This window comes from Meriones unguiculatus, chromosome 17, assembly GCF_030254825.1.
Source record: "Meriones unguiculatus strain TT.TT164.6M chromosome 17, Bangor_MerUng_6.1, whole genome shotgun sequence".
NCBI classification, from domain to species: Eukaryota; Metazoa; Chordata; class Mammalia; order Rodentia; family Muridae; genus Meriones; species Meriones unguiculatus.
In genome coordinates this window covers 40,405,078-40,419,608 of record NC_083364.1, presented here as the reverse complement: position 1 = coordinate 40,419,608, position 14,531 = coordinate 40,405,078, and the positions used below count along the sequence as shown (strand labels likewise).

At 37.6% G+C, this 14,531-nt stretch overlaps 1 protein-coding gene across 9 annotated transcripts in view; it reads left to right on the top strand.

Annotated features, from left to right (window-relative positions):
- The window catches only part of Stxbp5l (syntaxin binding protein 5L), a 257,234-nt gene that overhangs the window by 75,832 nt on the left and 166,871 nt on the right, over positions 1 to 14,531 (top strand). For all 9 annotated transcript variants that reach the window (XM_060370356.1, XM_060370363.1, XM_060370360.1 and 6 more), the window contains exon 7: positions 1,209 to 1,272. In XM_060370356.1, the coding sequence (XP_060226339.1) occupies positions 1,209 to 1,272 (64 nt within the window). The remainder of the gene's footprint in view (positions 1 to 1,208; positions 1,273 to 14,531) is intronic.

Here is a 14,531-nt window from a genome sequence, read left to right as displayed (position 1 = left end):
TGTCAGACCATATCATGTTTAACTAAGACACAATCATATTCAGTAATGTTAAATTAGGTTTATTTTTTAAGAGACTCATTAGTTTAATATTTAAATCTGAAAACATAAAGGTCTGTTAGAAATCCCATCACTGGAAACAAAACCAAGGTCTTCATTTAGAGGAGGCCTCTCCCCACCCCTGCCAAAGTCTCATGTTTCCTTTTAAAAGTAGGTTTATAAAGAAACCATGCCAGATAATCAGAGTAGAATAAATTTAAGGTCGGATTGACATGGTCCTTTTAACTTTTAATTGTGCTGTTGTACACATTACTTAGTAGTCGTTACATTGGAAAATCAGATAAAATAGATATAATAAGAAACTAGGTTTCTCCAAGGTTGCCAGTTTTCTGTAGGATAGCTATTACTAGTTAATCAGTAAAGAATTTCTTTTTAAATCCAGGGTGACATTGTACTTTGCTTTAGGGACAAAAATCATAGGAAATTTCATGTCAAAGGAAATCCTATATTAGGTAAGCACTTTAAAATTGCGTTGAAATAGGTTTGATATACAAGCCTGTGGCTGTATCATTTCTCTGTATTAATAAAAGCTATTAAAATACTAAGGACTCTTATTTTACAAAAATGTAATTAAGAGTGCTGTTTTTCAATATAGAACTTAATTTTTATGCCTGATTTAAAAACAACAACAGCCCTATTTTACTAGATTTAATAGGAAGAAGAAAAGTAATTAAAAAAGGAAGCTAAAATTTAAGTGAATTGGAGGCTTATCCCTACCCCCTGGAAGTGTATTCCATCTTAATCTTAATTTATTATTATTATTATTTATTAAAATTTATTCACTTTGTATCCTGGCTGTAGCCCCCTCCCTCATCTCCCCTTGGTTCCACCCTCCCACCCTCTTTCCCTTTATGTCCCTCCCCTAATTTACTGATAGATGAGGTCCTCCTTCCCTACTATCTGACCCTAGCCTATAGGTCTCATCAAGATTGTCTGGATCCTCTTTCTCTGTGGCCTAGTAAGGCCACCTTTCCAGGGGAAGATGATCAAAGAGCAGGCAACCAAGTTCATGCCAGAGACTGCCAGGCTCCCTTTACTAGGGAACCTCCATGGAGACTGAGCTGTCCATGGGCTACATCGGGGGGGGGGGGGCGTATTTTACCATTTTCTACTGTTTAGTTTTAAATAATTGCTCTGAATTGATTTAACAGATCCACAAAGACTCATCCAGGCCCAGTTGTACATTTAAGTGATAGCCCAAGAGACGAAGGAAAAGTAAGTATCCTATTTCATTCTTGCTTTTGTTTACCATAGTTTCAGAAAAAAGATATTTGAAAATGTTTCTTGAGATTTAACATCTTAATTGGTATGTAAAATTCAGTGGCATTTAAAAGTAAATCTTACTGAGAGTATGAATGAACAAGTAAACAAATAAATAATTAGTAGCTCTTGCTACTAATGCTCTAAGTTTTTATTTTACCTAGAAGTAAATTTGATACTTAAATCATTGTTGTTGAGAAGGTAACAGAGTAGCTTTTATTTCTAAATATTATGTGATTTAATTTAATAGTATGACTAATCATATCCTTAATCTTGTATCTGATATTTGGTTTTGGTATTAACAAAGTATGGCCAATATGGGTTGATGCCCCAGGTCCCGCCTCTGAGAAAAAGGTATCGGACGGGTCTGATGCTCTTTGGGTGGATGACACCTAAATGAACATCTGTACAAAGTCCCAATTTATTTCTAATATCAGAGATCAGACCTCTACTCTTGCCTGATGCGTCTAAAACAAAAAGGGGGAACTGTAGAGAGCTGCGGAATGCTATGCCTTAAAGATGGAGCTGGTTTCCGCCTTCCACCTTCCCAATGGTGAGTGCTCTCTGTCACGAACAACTCCACATTTGGCTAAGGCCGAGGATCTGGCTTGCTTCCATGTATGTGGACCTATCTGCATTGCCCCCGTGGCACGCCTGGGTTGGCTACCCAGAGGCTATTTAAGCTGTGGGCTGGCTTTCCCCGGGGTCCGAGGATTGTTCAATGTTCCTGAATAAACTGCATTGAAAAAAAAATTTGATAATTTTGATTTTTTTTATAAATCCACCTAATATAGAGAGTATTTGTCAATTTTGTCATGGCAAAAAACAAAATGCCCAAGAGATTAGTGAAGCACACCTGTATGTGAGTCTGCCGTAATTTCTAGGGATGGTTAGAGAATTAGGGCTCTCTCTTACTCAATGAATCAATCCCTTGGTGACTTTATAATATAACACTATTGGGGTTTGGGAAAAGGTACTAGATGGAGTCTAGTTGGAAGAGTAGGTTAAGAGGGATGCGATGTTGGATCTATTTATCCTCTGGCCTTTTCCTATATGCTGTTTCTTTGTTTTGTGGCTTTCCATGACACAAAACAAACTCAAACTCAAATACTAATGAATTTGAGCCTCAAGCTCAAGACTAATAAGGACTAGACTGTTTGAAATTGAAAACCATGATAAATCATTTGTTCCTTTGATCTCTTAGATATTTTAGTCACAGCTGTACAGATGTAGCTAATACATTATCAGAGTATAAAAACAATCTTTATTATTTTATAATTTGCCTTTGATAATGACGCAGTTTATAGTTTGAGATAGAACATGTTGTCTTTATGGATGTCTTGTCAAGTATATAATTCCTACTAGGCACTATATAAAAATTAGTAAATTATTTACTATAGGTTTAGTTTTTTGTTTTTTTTTTTTAAGTAAATTCTTACTTTTAAAAGCTAGGAACTGAGGTAGTCCAACAAAAATCCAACATGGAAGGCAATTTCTACTGATGAAACAATGTTAGGTACCTCTAAATCAATCCATAAATAGATCGTAATGCCAAACAAATGTTGTCAGAGTTTATTGATAAAAACACATGAGGCCTGAACACTCCACAAAGAACTGTGGGCAGCCAAGGAATGCTAAGAGTGGGAGAAAGTCTTCCCTAAGCAATGGTGTAACAACTGGCTCTTCAAGACCTAGCGGTCAGCACGAAAACATACACACAAGAACACGTTGTCCATAACGTATGAACTATACGCAATTGTTAAGGAATATATACATATATACAAATACATACACACATGTAACAGCAGTTAATGGAAAATAAGATCATTAATTAAAAATACAGCAGAGGGGTTATGTGGGAGAGTTTAGAGGGAGAAAGGGAAATAGAAAATGATGAAATTATATCATAAGCTCAAAAAAGTATTTAAAAATTGTTCTAGATACTTAAAAAGCAAATGGGACAAACTTTTTCTGTATTTCATGTGCAGGTATAGTCTATTGGGGTGTGAAGGAAACATGCTCATTTGGCAGTCTGGAAAATATGGTTGTACCATTTTCCCAATCAGACAGGAAAATGTTAAGAATAATAATACTAGATAGTGGCTATGCTAGAAAATACTAGAAAAGGCTGTGCAGCCATGAAGATGTAGCTAACACATTATCAGATTCTAAAAAATTCCTGATCATTTCATAATTTAGATTAGAAATGTAGATATGTGTCTTTATATATATACAGGCACAGAAAATGGTATTATAATAATTTAGGAGACATGCTTTAAATAATCTGACCTAGATAATCCTTTCATAAATCCATAATATTTACATGACTAAGGGATAATATTTATAATAATCAAGCGATAAATAAATGAATGTTGGTATGCACATAGTGGAACATTTACTAAGGAACATTTTTTTAAAAAATTCTAGAGCAGTGAGGCATAAAACTATGCGACGATGCATCTGTATTAGTTCATGTATAATACTAACAAGAGCCCAAGAACAAGAGCCTGAGCAGATAGGTACAAAGCTGGGGAGGGCAGTAGGCGTGGTACCGGGGAGAATGGTAAAATGTATGTGTGTGTGTGAGCGCTTGTGCGTGTTATCCAAGTTTTTCTGGAAGAATGCAGTCTGTGGTGCGTGTGTTTTGACAATTAAAAAGGATTATAAAATACATGAATATTGATGCCAGAACACCAAGGCCAACGCGCCGCTCTACAGCGTGTTAGTCTGTCGCCCACGGTAAACCCCGCCTTCTTGCAAGACCAGGTTTTTGTTCTCACTATATTCAATTTTGTTGTTCTTTTCATCTTGCCTTTGGTTTAGTAAGTCTTTCCTTCCTTGAGAAAAAACATAATCCTAGTTTTTCCGTCAAGTTTAAGTACTCATGCTTTGTAATTTAAGTTTAACTTCTGCATAAATTATTTCACGTTGTTTTGTCATAGGGATATGCTTTTGCTTTGTGTATTTAAATATTCCACTCACTGAGTCAAATTTCTCACTGATATGCAAGTTCCATCTTTGAAAATGATTTGCTTTTCTTTCATATTTTTAAATAACTATAATTTTAAAATAAAAATTGTAATCTTTTTGTTAGATTATCTCTGTATACTATTTTAGATTTATTGCTGTTCTGATCATTTTTTTACACTTACATTGTGTGTGTGTGTGTGTGTGTGTGTGTGTGTGTGTGTGTGTGTGTGTAGGTCAGAGGACAGCTTATGGAGTTGGTCTTCTCTTATGTAAGTTCTGGGGTTCAAACTAAGGTTATCAGATTTGGCTGCAGGTGCTTTTCCTGCTGATTCCATATTGCTGTCCCCTGACTTAATTTTTGTTAAGTCAGTTTGATAATAAGCTGATTATTGTTAGTATATAAAAATACTGTGTTTTAAAAATTGCAGCATCATTTAATGTTTTTAGTATCTGCCCTTAGATTTCTCTGTACAAATTATAAAAGTATCACAAATGCTTCTGTTCTGTTGCTATAGTTATGTATCTTGTTTTGTTGGCCAGAACCTAGCACATTATTTTTTGTGTGTGGTTGGATTTTTTCTTTATTATTTATTACAATTTATTCACTTTGTATCCCTGCTGTAGCTGCCTCCCTCATCTTCTCCTTGTCCCACCCTTCCCCCCCCCCACCTCATGTCACTCCCCTAATCTACTGATAGGGTAGGTCCTCCTTTCCTACTATCTGACCCTCGCCTATCAGCTCTCATCAGGACTGCCTGGATTCTCTTTCTCTGTGGCCTGAGTGGAGGTGATCAAAGAGTAGGCAACTGAGTTCATGTCAAAGACTGCCCCTGCTCCCCTTACTAGAGACCCCCAATGGAGACTGAGCTGCCCATGGGCTACATCTCAGCAGGAGTCTAGGTCCTCTCCATACATGGTCCTTGGTTGATTCATCAGTCTCTGCAGGACCTCCTAAGCCCAGATTCTTGGCTATGTTGGTCTCCTTTGTGGAGCTCCTGACTCCTCCAGGTCTTTGGAGAGAAACTTAAATCAATCCCACTGAAATCAAGGACAAGGCAAGGCTGCCCACTCTCTTCTTATCTCTTCAACATAGTACTTGAAATCCTAACTAGAGCAATAAGACAACTAAGAGAGGTCAAGGGGATACAAATCAGAAAGGAAGAAGCCAAAGTATCACTATTTGCAGATGATATGATTAGCACATTATTTTTTAAAATTTATTTATTCATTCATTTTACATCCCAATCGTAGTCTAGCACATTATTGAATAAAAACGAGTTATTTTGGGTTTAGAGATTTATGTAATAAGTTGAGGCCCTAGATTCTCTCCCTACCCTCACCCTCCTACCAATAAGAACAAAAATATTCCATGTATTTCTAGTACTGAGAGTTTTAAATTACAAGTGGTGTTGAAGTTTGTTCAATGGGTTTCTGCATGTATCGAGTTAAGCATTCTTTTTAATTTGTTGAAATATGTTGATAGATCCTCTTACTTAAACACTTCTTTTACTTTTCTGAGATAAATTCAATGTAGAAAGAGAGACTCCTTGGAGGCTTGATGTGATATAAGAACACTAACCAAGTACTGATGTCAGGTTCCTATGGAACATCTTTCCTCCAAGACACTATTTCTAAAAAAATTTGAACATCAGTCTGTCAAATGGAGAAAGGTGCTGTTCTTAGAAACTTCTGTATGGTAAATCATAACGAGCCCATCTTTTTGGATTCTGTCAGTGTTGTCTCCCAAACACTTCCGTACTTGCTTCACTTCAGGTTTGGCAGGGCTCATAAGCTTCTTACAGTACTACCTCCTGAAGCTCACCAGCTACACCCAGCACGCCTGGCTTTTCTCACTAGTTCTGGATTCACAAGGTATTATACAGTATAAAGTAAACCTTCTGCCCTATCTAAAAATGTCTACATGGGTCAGATGACATGGCTGTCTAGTGAAATATGCTAACTTCCTATGGAAGGACTTTAGCCAATGTCAGACAAGAGACAGGGAAAGAACTATTTCCCTCCCTCTAGCTGGGTTGTTCTGAGTCATGAATTAGAGACGAGGACACAAGTCTATACTGATGAAACACCTGCCAGAGAGTTATTGATGTGTCTCTTCTGACTCTCCCCACGAAGTAACGGTTAGCATAATTCTGAGTCATTTTACTTCTACTTCACTTCACTTTCCCTTTAGTACCGAAAGCCAGAGAGTCGATTTTTCATGAAATATTATCATAAGAACCTCGCCTCAGGCTTATTCCTACAGAACTCTGGTTCAGACAACAGTAAATCATAGCACCTGCAGCCTCTTTCTTACCTTAAGAACAAAGCTAAGCATTTGTGCCTAGATGAAATAACCTTCATTTCCTACAATAATTGCTCTCTGGTCCTTTATATAAAAGTTTGCTGAGGCCTTGTCTAGATTGTTGGCACCTGGATGGGATTCTTATAGTTAGATCGTCTTCTATATAAAAACCAAAGAATTTGTTGAAGATATCAAGTGGAGACACATCAAATCCTGGCATACAATAAAATCATAATTATTTGGACATTTTTGTGTGATTAACTAGTGTGAAGACTCCTGTAAAGGCTGGAAAGTAGGAGACCAAATACTTTTATATGAGTTAATGACAGTTATAATGATGTTATCTATAATAACAGATTTTTAGATGGCTTTGTATTAGTTTTCTGGTACTGATATAAGCTATTTTGTTAGAGTGGCTTAAAACAAAAATTTATTTTGTCACAGTTCTCTGTGCCAGAAAGCCAGCAGGAGCCTCACTGAACTGAACTCATTTAGGCAACTCTAGAAAAGACATGATTTCTTGCTTTTTCACAAGCTTCACACGTTTTTTTGTAGTTCTGTCTGATTTTTAGAGCTAATGATGAACTATATCCCCAGCTTTGTCCATGATGGCAATCTCTGTCTGATTACACCTGAGGAAATTCTCCTCTCTTAAGGACTCATTGTATTAGTTTAGGCCCACCTGGAAGATATCATGCACCTCTTACATATCAACATCTAACCTTTTTTTTTTTTTTTTTTTTTTTTTTTTTGTCAAGTGAAGGACTTTCTTATGGGTCTGAGTATCAGACCCAGTTTCTTGTGCATGCTAAGCACATGCCTTGTCAGTACTAAGCAGTACAGTAGCATTTGCTCTTTATTCTGGCTACATCATCCCAGATGTTGATGACTGATTTACCTCATCTCAAGGGCATTTTAAGGTATTTTTAGAGGAACTCTTACTGCTTTCATCTTTAGAAAAACTATGCCAAAATTGGGCTCAAGAGCTGTTTATGAGGAAACCAATTGTTATCACGCTCATTGGCCAGTGTCGTTATTAGGAAGAACATTACCCCAGCTTCTTATACATTTTTGTCTTAATGCTACCATAACAAATGACCACAGACTCGATGACTTAAAACAATAAATATTTTGTTTTTCATATTTCTGGAAGCCAGAAATCTAACTCAGTGTACTGGCTGGGCCAGGTTCCCTCTAGAAGCCCTAGGGGATAGTTTTCTTTTTTTCTTTTTTTTTTCTTTTTATTATTAGTTACATTTTATTAACTCTATATCCCAGCTGTATCCTGCTCCCTCATTCCCTCCCAACCCCACCCTTCCTCTCTCATCTCCTCCCTGCCCCTTTCCAAGTGTACTGATGGGGAGGACCTCTTCCCCTTTCATCTGACCCTGTTTTATCAGGTATCTTCAGGACTGGCTGCACAGTCCTCCTCTGTGGCCTAGCAGAGCTGCTCCTCCCTTGGAGGGTTGGGGAGGTCAAAGAGCCTGCCATTGAGTTCCTGTCAGAGTTCCTGCTCCCCTTACTAGGGAAACCCACTTGGTTACTGAGCTACCATGGGCTACATCAGAGCAGAGGTTCTAGGTTATATCCATACATGGTCCTTTGTTGGATAAACAGTCTCATATAAGACCCCTGTGCCCAGATATATTTGATGCTTGTGGAGTTCCTATCCTCTCCACATCATACTAACTCCCCCTTCTTTGTTATGATTCCCTGCACTCTGCCGAAGGTTTGGTTGAGTCTTAGTATCTGCTTTGATACACTTCTAGGTAGAGTCTTTCAGAGGACCTCTGTGGTAGGCTCCTGTCCTGTTACTTGTTTTTTCCTATGTCCAATACCCATCCCAGTTGTCTTTCTAAGTAAGGATTGATCATCTTACCCTGGGTCTTCTTTATTGTTTATCTTCTTTAGGTATATAGATTTCATTATGTTTATCATATCTTTTTTTTTAACATGGATGTGTGTTTTATTTTTATTTTTTAATTTTATTTTTTTCTTATCAGTTACATTTTATTGTTTATCATATCTTATAGGTCTATATAAGTGAGTATATACCATGTGTGTCTTTCTCCTTCTGGGATACCTCACTCAGAATGATCTTTTCTGGATCCCACCATTTGCGTGCAAATTTCATGATTTCTACGTTTTTGATTGCTGAGTAGTATTCCATGGTATAAAAATACCACAATTTCTGTATCCATTCCTCCATTGATGGAAATCTGGGTTGTTTCCAGGTTCTGGCTATTACAAATAAAGCTGCTACAAATGTGGTTGAGCAAATGTCCTTGTTGTGTACTTGAGCAACTTTTGGATATATGCCTAGGAGTGGTATAGCTAGGTCTTGAGGAAGCGCTATTCCTAATTGTCTGAGAAAGCACCAGATTGATTTCCAAAGTGGCTGTACCAGTTTACATTCCCATCTGCAATGGAGGAGGGCTCCCCTTTCTCCACAACCTCTCCAGCATGTGTTGTTATTTGAGTTGCCTCTTATAGCTTAGCTATTCTTTGACTTGAGGAAATATAACACGAGCGTCTGCATTTACCTTCTTATGACTGTCTTTTCTGTTTCTCTGTGTCCTCTCCTTTTCTTATAAGGTTACCAGTCATTGTATTTGGTCCATTCTAAGTACAGATAATTTCATCTCAAGAGTTTTAAATAATACATACATTTTAAAGACTTTATTTTAAAAAATTGGAATGCATATCAAAATTTTGGATCAATATGTGACTATTTTTTAAAAATCATCCTTTGAACTATCACACCAGGGTAGGAAAATTTAGACAGGTCAGCCTGAGAAAACTGTAACTCTGTACCAGCCTCCACCTCCCTGAACCCATCTGGCCAGCAGAATATCACTTTCAAGTTACGTAGAGAAAACAGGTTTTCTTTGTTAGGAGGCTGATATTTGTATTCAAAAGGATACCTGGAGTCATTAACACAGGTATCAAACCAGAATAAGACCTCAGCTGTCACTACAATCTATCATTGATTCTTAACTCTTACTCTACGAGGAAACAGAATATAAATAAGTCAAATATTTACAAAAGAAACTGAAGACCCTGATGTTGTCAGGCAACAAAAATGTATTTATAATTGATTTCTAAGGGTTTGAAATTGGTGGCTATATAGTAGTCAGTTCATTTACATAGAGTATAGCTTGGAATATAATTTAGTGAGGACACATGCCATAGTAGATTGCAGGGATAGTACTTTGAAGCCTTGACTCAACAGAGACATATGGTAACTAGAGATTCTAACTATACTGTCTGGTATAGTATTAAGGAAGGGATCAGAAAAAAACAGGAATTGAGAGTATTAAAATGAATATATTATTTGTTCAACTAAGCCCCCTCCTCATTGCTCCCCAGGTGGCTTCTAAGGATACTGTTTCTCCTAAGGAAGGATTACTCTGGAAAAGCATGTTACATATTTATAAAGCTAGGTAGTGGATATCTTTTTAGGCCTTTGTTGACAGTAGGAAATGATAGCAAAGAGTCAGTCTCCATAATATCTATGAAGATTAAATATCTAGATTGGTAGAGGCCAGGTGGCAATATTTAACCATCTGGCAGCATGGGCATAAATTACTATAACAAGCAGCTAAGCTAGAGAGGCATTGCATGAATCCATGATATTAACTAATACTGCACGATGCTTCTAACAACAAAATTAGGTGGGCAGGGATTTGATTGAGATGTTGTTTGAGCTGCATAATCAGAAAAAAAGGCAGAGAGTAGTTTTCTCTTAATATTTTCACCAACGTGGAAAAAAATGACATCTCATCAACCTTCCAAATGTAAGTCAATTCTCACATCCTGAATATAGTGATGCAAAGGAGAGCCTGTTGCCCTTGAAGAAAGATTCTGAAATGCTCTGTAAATACATATGGAATACAAATATAAATAGGAACATTACTGATCATTTTTACAAGAAAATTTTTTTTCAGAACAATTATGTGAAAAGTCAGAGCAGGCATTAGTATTAGCAAATCCAAAACCAATGTTGTGGTCCTCCAGTAAGCGGTAAATTGTATGAACTAAGCAACTAAGTAAATGATCATCTATTATAAAACTTGATCCAAGAGGGTTTTTGCAGAATCTACACAATGAAATTCAGAAAAGGATATAACCTTGTCTAACAGCATTGTATCATTATATCATTCAAGTCTAAGTATTCTAATTTCTGTAGCAACTTCAGAGACACAGGATTGCCTCTGATGATAATCTTGGCAGGTGGAGATAGTTATCAGGACCTTGAGTTCTCCCTTCCTGCTATACCTCTAATTACAATGTCAGGAAACCAAAGACAGCATTAATCCAAATCACTGAGCATATCTATCCAAATTACACTTAAAAAAGGAAATAGTATATTTTATGCAGATGGGTGGTGTACTTTGAACTTAGTCTTGTACTAACAGTTCATTTATCATCTGGTTACCATACCATATTTGTCCTTTGGGGGCCAGGTTTCCTTGATCAGGATATTTTTTTCTAACCCCATCCATTTAACTTGTGGATTTCATAAATAATGGCTAAGTAATATTCTATTGTATATCCGTACCACATTTTCTCTATCCATTGATTTACTGAAGGACATCTAGGCGTTCCAATTTCTGTCTATAAAGAATAGAATAACAGTGAACATGACTGTTCAAAGTGTCTCTATAGCAAAGTGCAGAGTTCTTTGTGTATATGCCCCGTATAGATACCAACACGGTATAGCTGTATGTTGAGGTGGATCTATTCCCAGCTTCCTGAGGGACTGTCACACTGTCTTCCACAGTGTCTGTGCGAGTCTGCACTCCCACTAAGAGTAAATGAGTGCTCACTTTACTCCACATAGTCACCTTTTGTTGCATTGATCTTGGCAATTCTGACCGACTGCTGTAAGAATACAAATTTTTAAAGAAGGTCCTTATGATTCTCTGAATCTGCTTGGTGTCTATTTTAATGTTTCTTCTTTGATTCTATTTATTTGGATCCTCTCCATCTTTACCTTTTGGATAATTTGGATTAAGTTTTGTCAATATCGTTTACCTTTTCAAAGAACCAATCCTTAATTTACTTGACTCTTTATTTTTGTTTGTATTTTATTAATTTCCATCTACTTTTTTAGGTGCTGTTTGATCTTGTTTTTCTAAGTCTTCTATGTGGACCATTATGCTATTAATATGAGCTCTCTCCACATTTTTTATGTAGGTACTTAGTAATATGTAAATTTTCCTTGTAGGACTGACTGCCTTCATTGTGACCTATAGATTTTAATATGTTGTGTTTTTATTTTCATTAAATTTTAAAATTTTACTTTTTATTCATGCCATGATCTAACACTCATTCAGCACTATATTGTTTAGTTTCCATAAGTTTGTCTGCTTTCTGTAGTTTCTATTGCTCTTGATATCCTTTGTTAGACTTTTCTTGAAGGAGTATGAAATGTTTTTCCCCATCTGTTCTGCTTAGTTTTGTTTTCAAGGCTATTTTGTAAGATATTACAGTAGTTACATCTGCTTGTTTTTTAGTTCCATTTATTTGGAATATCTGTTTCCATCCTGTACCCTATGGTGGTTTTGATCAGATCATTAATGGTGATCTGACAACATCATTAAGTGTTTCTTTTTATTTTTAATTTTATTAATTACAGTTTATTCACTTTGTATCCAAGCTGTAGCCCCTTCTCCATCCCCTCCCAAACCTACCCTCTCTCACTCATCTCCTCCCATGTCCCTCTCTAGGTCCACTGATTAGGAAGGTCCTCCTCCCCTTCTATCTGACCCTAGCCTATTGGGTCTCATGAGGACTGGCTGCATTGTCTTCCTTTGTGGCCTGGTAAGGCTGCTCCCCCCTCAGGTGGAGGTGATAAAAAAACAGGCCAATCAGTTCATGTCAGAGACAGTCCTGTTCCCCTTACTAGGAAACCCACTTGGACACTGAGTTGCCATGGGCTACATCTGTGCAGGGGTTCTAGGTTATCTCCATGAATGGTCCTTGATTGGAGTATCGGTCTCAGAAAAGACCCCTGTGCCCACATTTCTTGCTTCTGTTGCTCTCCTTGTGGAGCTGCTGTCCCCTCCAGGTCTTTCTATCTCCCCCTTCTTTCATAAGATTCCCTGCACTCTACCCAAAGTTTGGGTATGAGTCTCAGCATCTGCTTTGATACCCTATTGGGTAGAGTCTTTCAGAGGCTCTCTGTGGTGGACTCCTGTCCTGTCCCTGTTTTCTCCCTCTTCAGATGTCCATCCCATTTGCCTTTCTGAGTGAGGATTGATCACTGAAAAAGTAAAAAGTAAAATCGGAAAAATTCCAAACACAAAATATCCAAGAGATCAAGGATGCCATGAAATGATAAAATCTAAGAATAATAGGAATAGATAAAAAAGAATGTTCCAGGCTCCAAGGTACAGAAAATATTTTCAAGAAAATTGTAGAAGAAAATTTTCCCAACTTAAAGAAAGAGATGTCCACAAGCATACAAGAGGCCTACAGAACACCAAATAACTAGACCAGAAAAGATACTCCTCATGTCACATCATAGTCAAAACACTAAACCTACAGAACAAAGGAAAAATATTAAAAGCAGTAAGGGTATTTTAGTCAGGGCCCTCCCTCTTGATTAGTTTCTTTAGATGTACAGATTTTAGTAGGTTTATCCTTGACATCAGAAGAAGAAGAAAACAGGAAACAAGTTAGAAACCTGCCACAGAGGGCCTCTGAAAGACCCTGCCCTGCAGACTATCAAAGCAGATGCTGAGACTTATGGCCAACTGTTGGGCAGAGTGCATGGAATCTTATGAAAGAAGAGGGAAATAGTAAGATCTGGAGAGGACAGGAACTCCACAAGGAAAGCAACAGAACCAGAAAATTTGAACACAAGGGTCTTTCCAGAGACTCATACTCCATCCCAGTACCATGTTTGGAGATAACCTAGAACCCCTGCACAGATGTAGCCCATGGCAGTTCAGTGTCCAAGTGGGTTCCATAGTAATAGGAAGAGGGGCTACCTCTGACATAAATTGATTGACCTGCTCTTTGATCACATCCCCCTGATTGGGGAGGGGGAGCAGCCTTAGCAGGCCACAGAAGATGACAATGCAGCCACTCCTGATGAGATCTGATAGACTAAGATCAGAAGGAAGGAGAGGGACACCTCTCCTATCAGTGGACTTGGGGAGGGGCATGCATGAAGAAGGTGGAAGGAAGGTAGAATTATAAGGGGAGGAAGGAGGGGTTTATGGGGGGATACAAAATGAATAAAATGTAATTAATTAAAAAACAAAAATATAAAAAGCAGTAAGGGAAAAAGGCCAAGTAACATATAAAGGTACACCTATCAGAATCACACCAGAATTCTCAACAGAAACTGTGAAAGCCAGAAGGGCCTGGGCAGATGTCATGCAGACTTTAAGGGACCACAGACGCCAACCCAGACTACGATACTCAGCAAAGCTTTCAATCAACATAGATGGAGAAAACAAAATATTCCATGACAAAACTAAACTTCAACAATACACAGCAACCCAGCCCTACAGAAGATACTAGAAGGAAAACTCTAATCCAATGAAAATAACTACACCCAAGAAAACACAAGATATAGATAAATTCAGAACAAAAAATTAAAAGAAAACAAGCATAGAAACACAGTAACACCACCAACTCCACAGTGAAGTGTTTCTTGGAGGAAGTAAAAGGGTTGATCCTATTTTATTTTTAAAAATGAATTAATAATTTAGTCACTTTACATCCTGATTGTAGCCCCCTTCCTCCTCTCTTCCTGGTCCCACCCTCCTTCTCTCTTCTCACTCACTACCTTTCCCTATTCCTCAGAAAGGGGGAACCCTCCCTCTACCAAGCTACACCAGCAGATCAAGTCACGTCAAGACTGTGTATCCTTTTCCCCTGTGACCTGGTGAGGCTGCCCTGTCAGGAAGTGTTGATCTATTTTCTA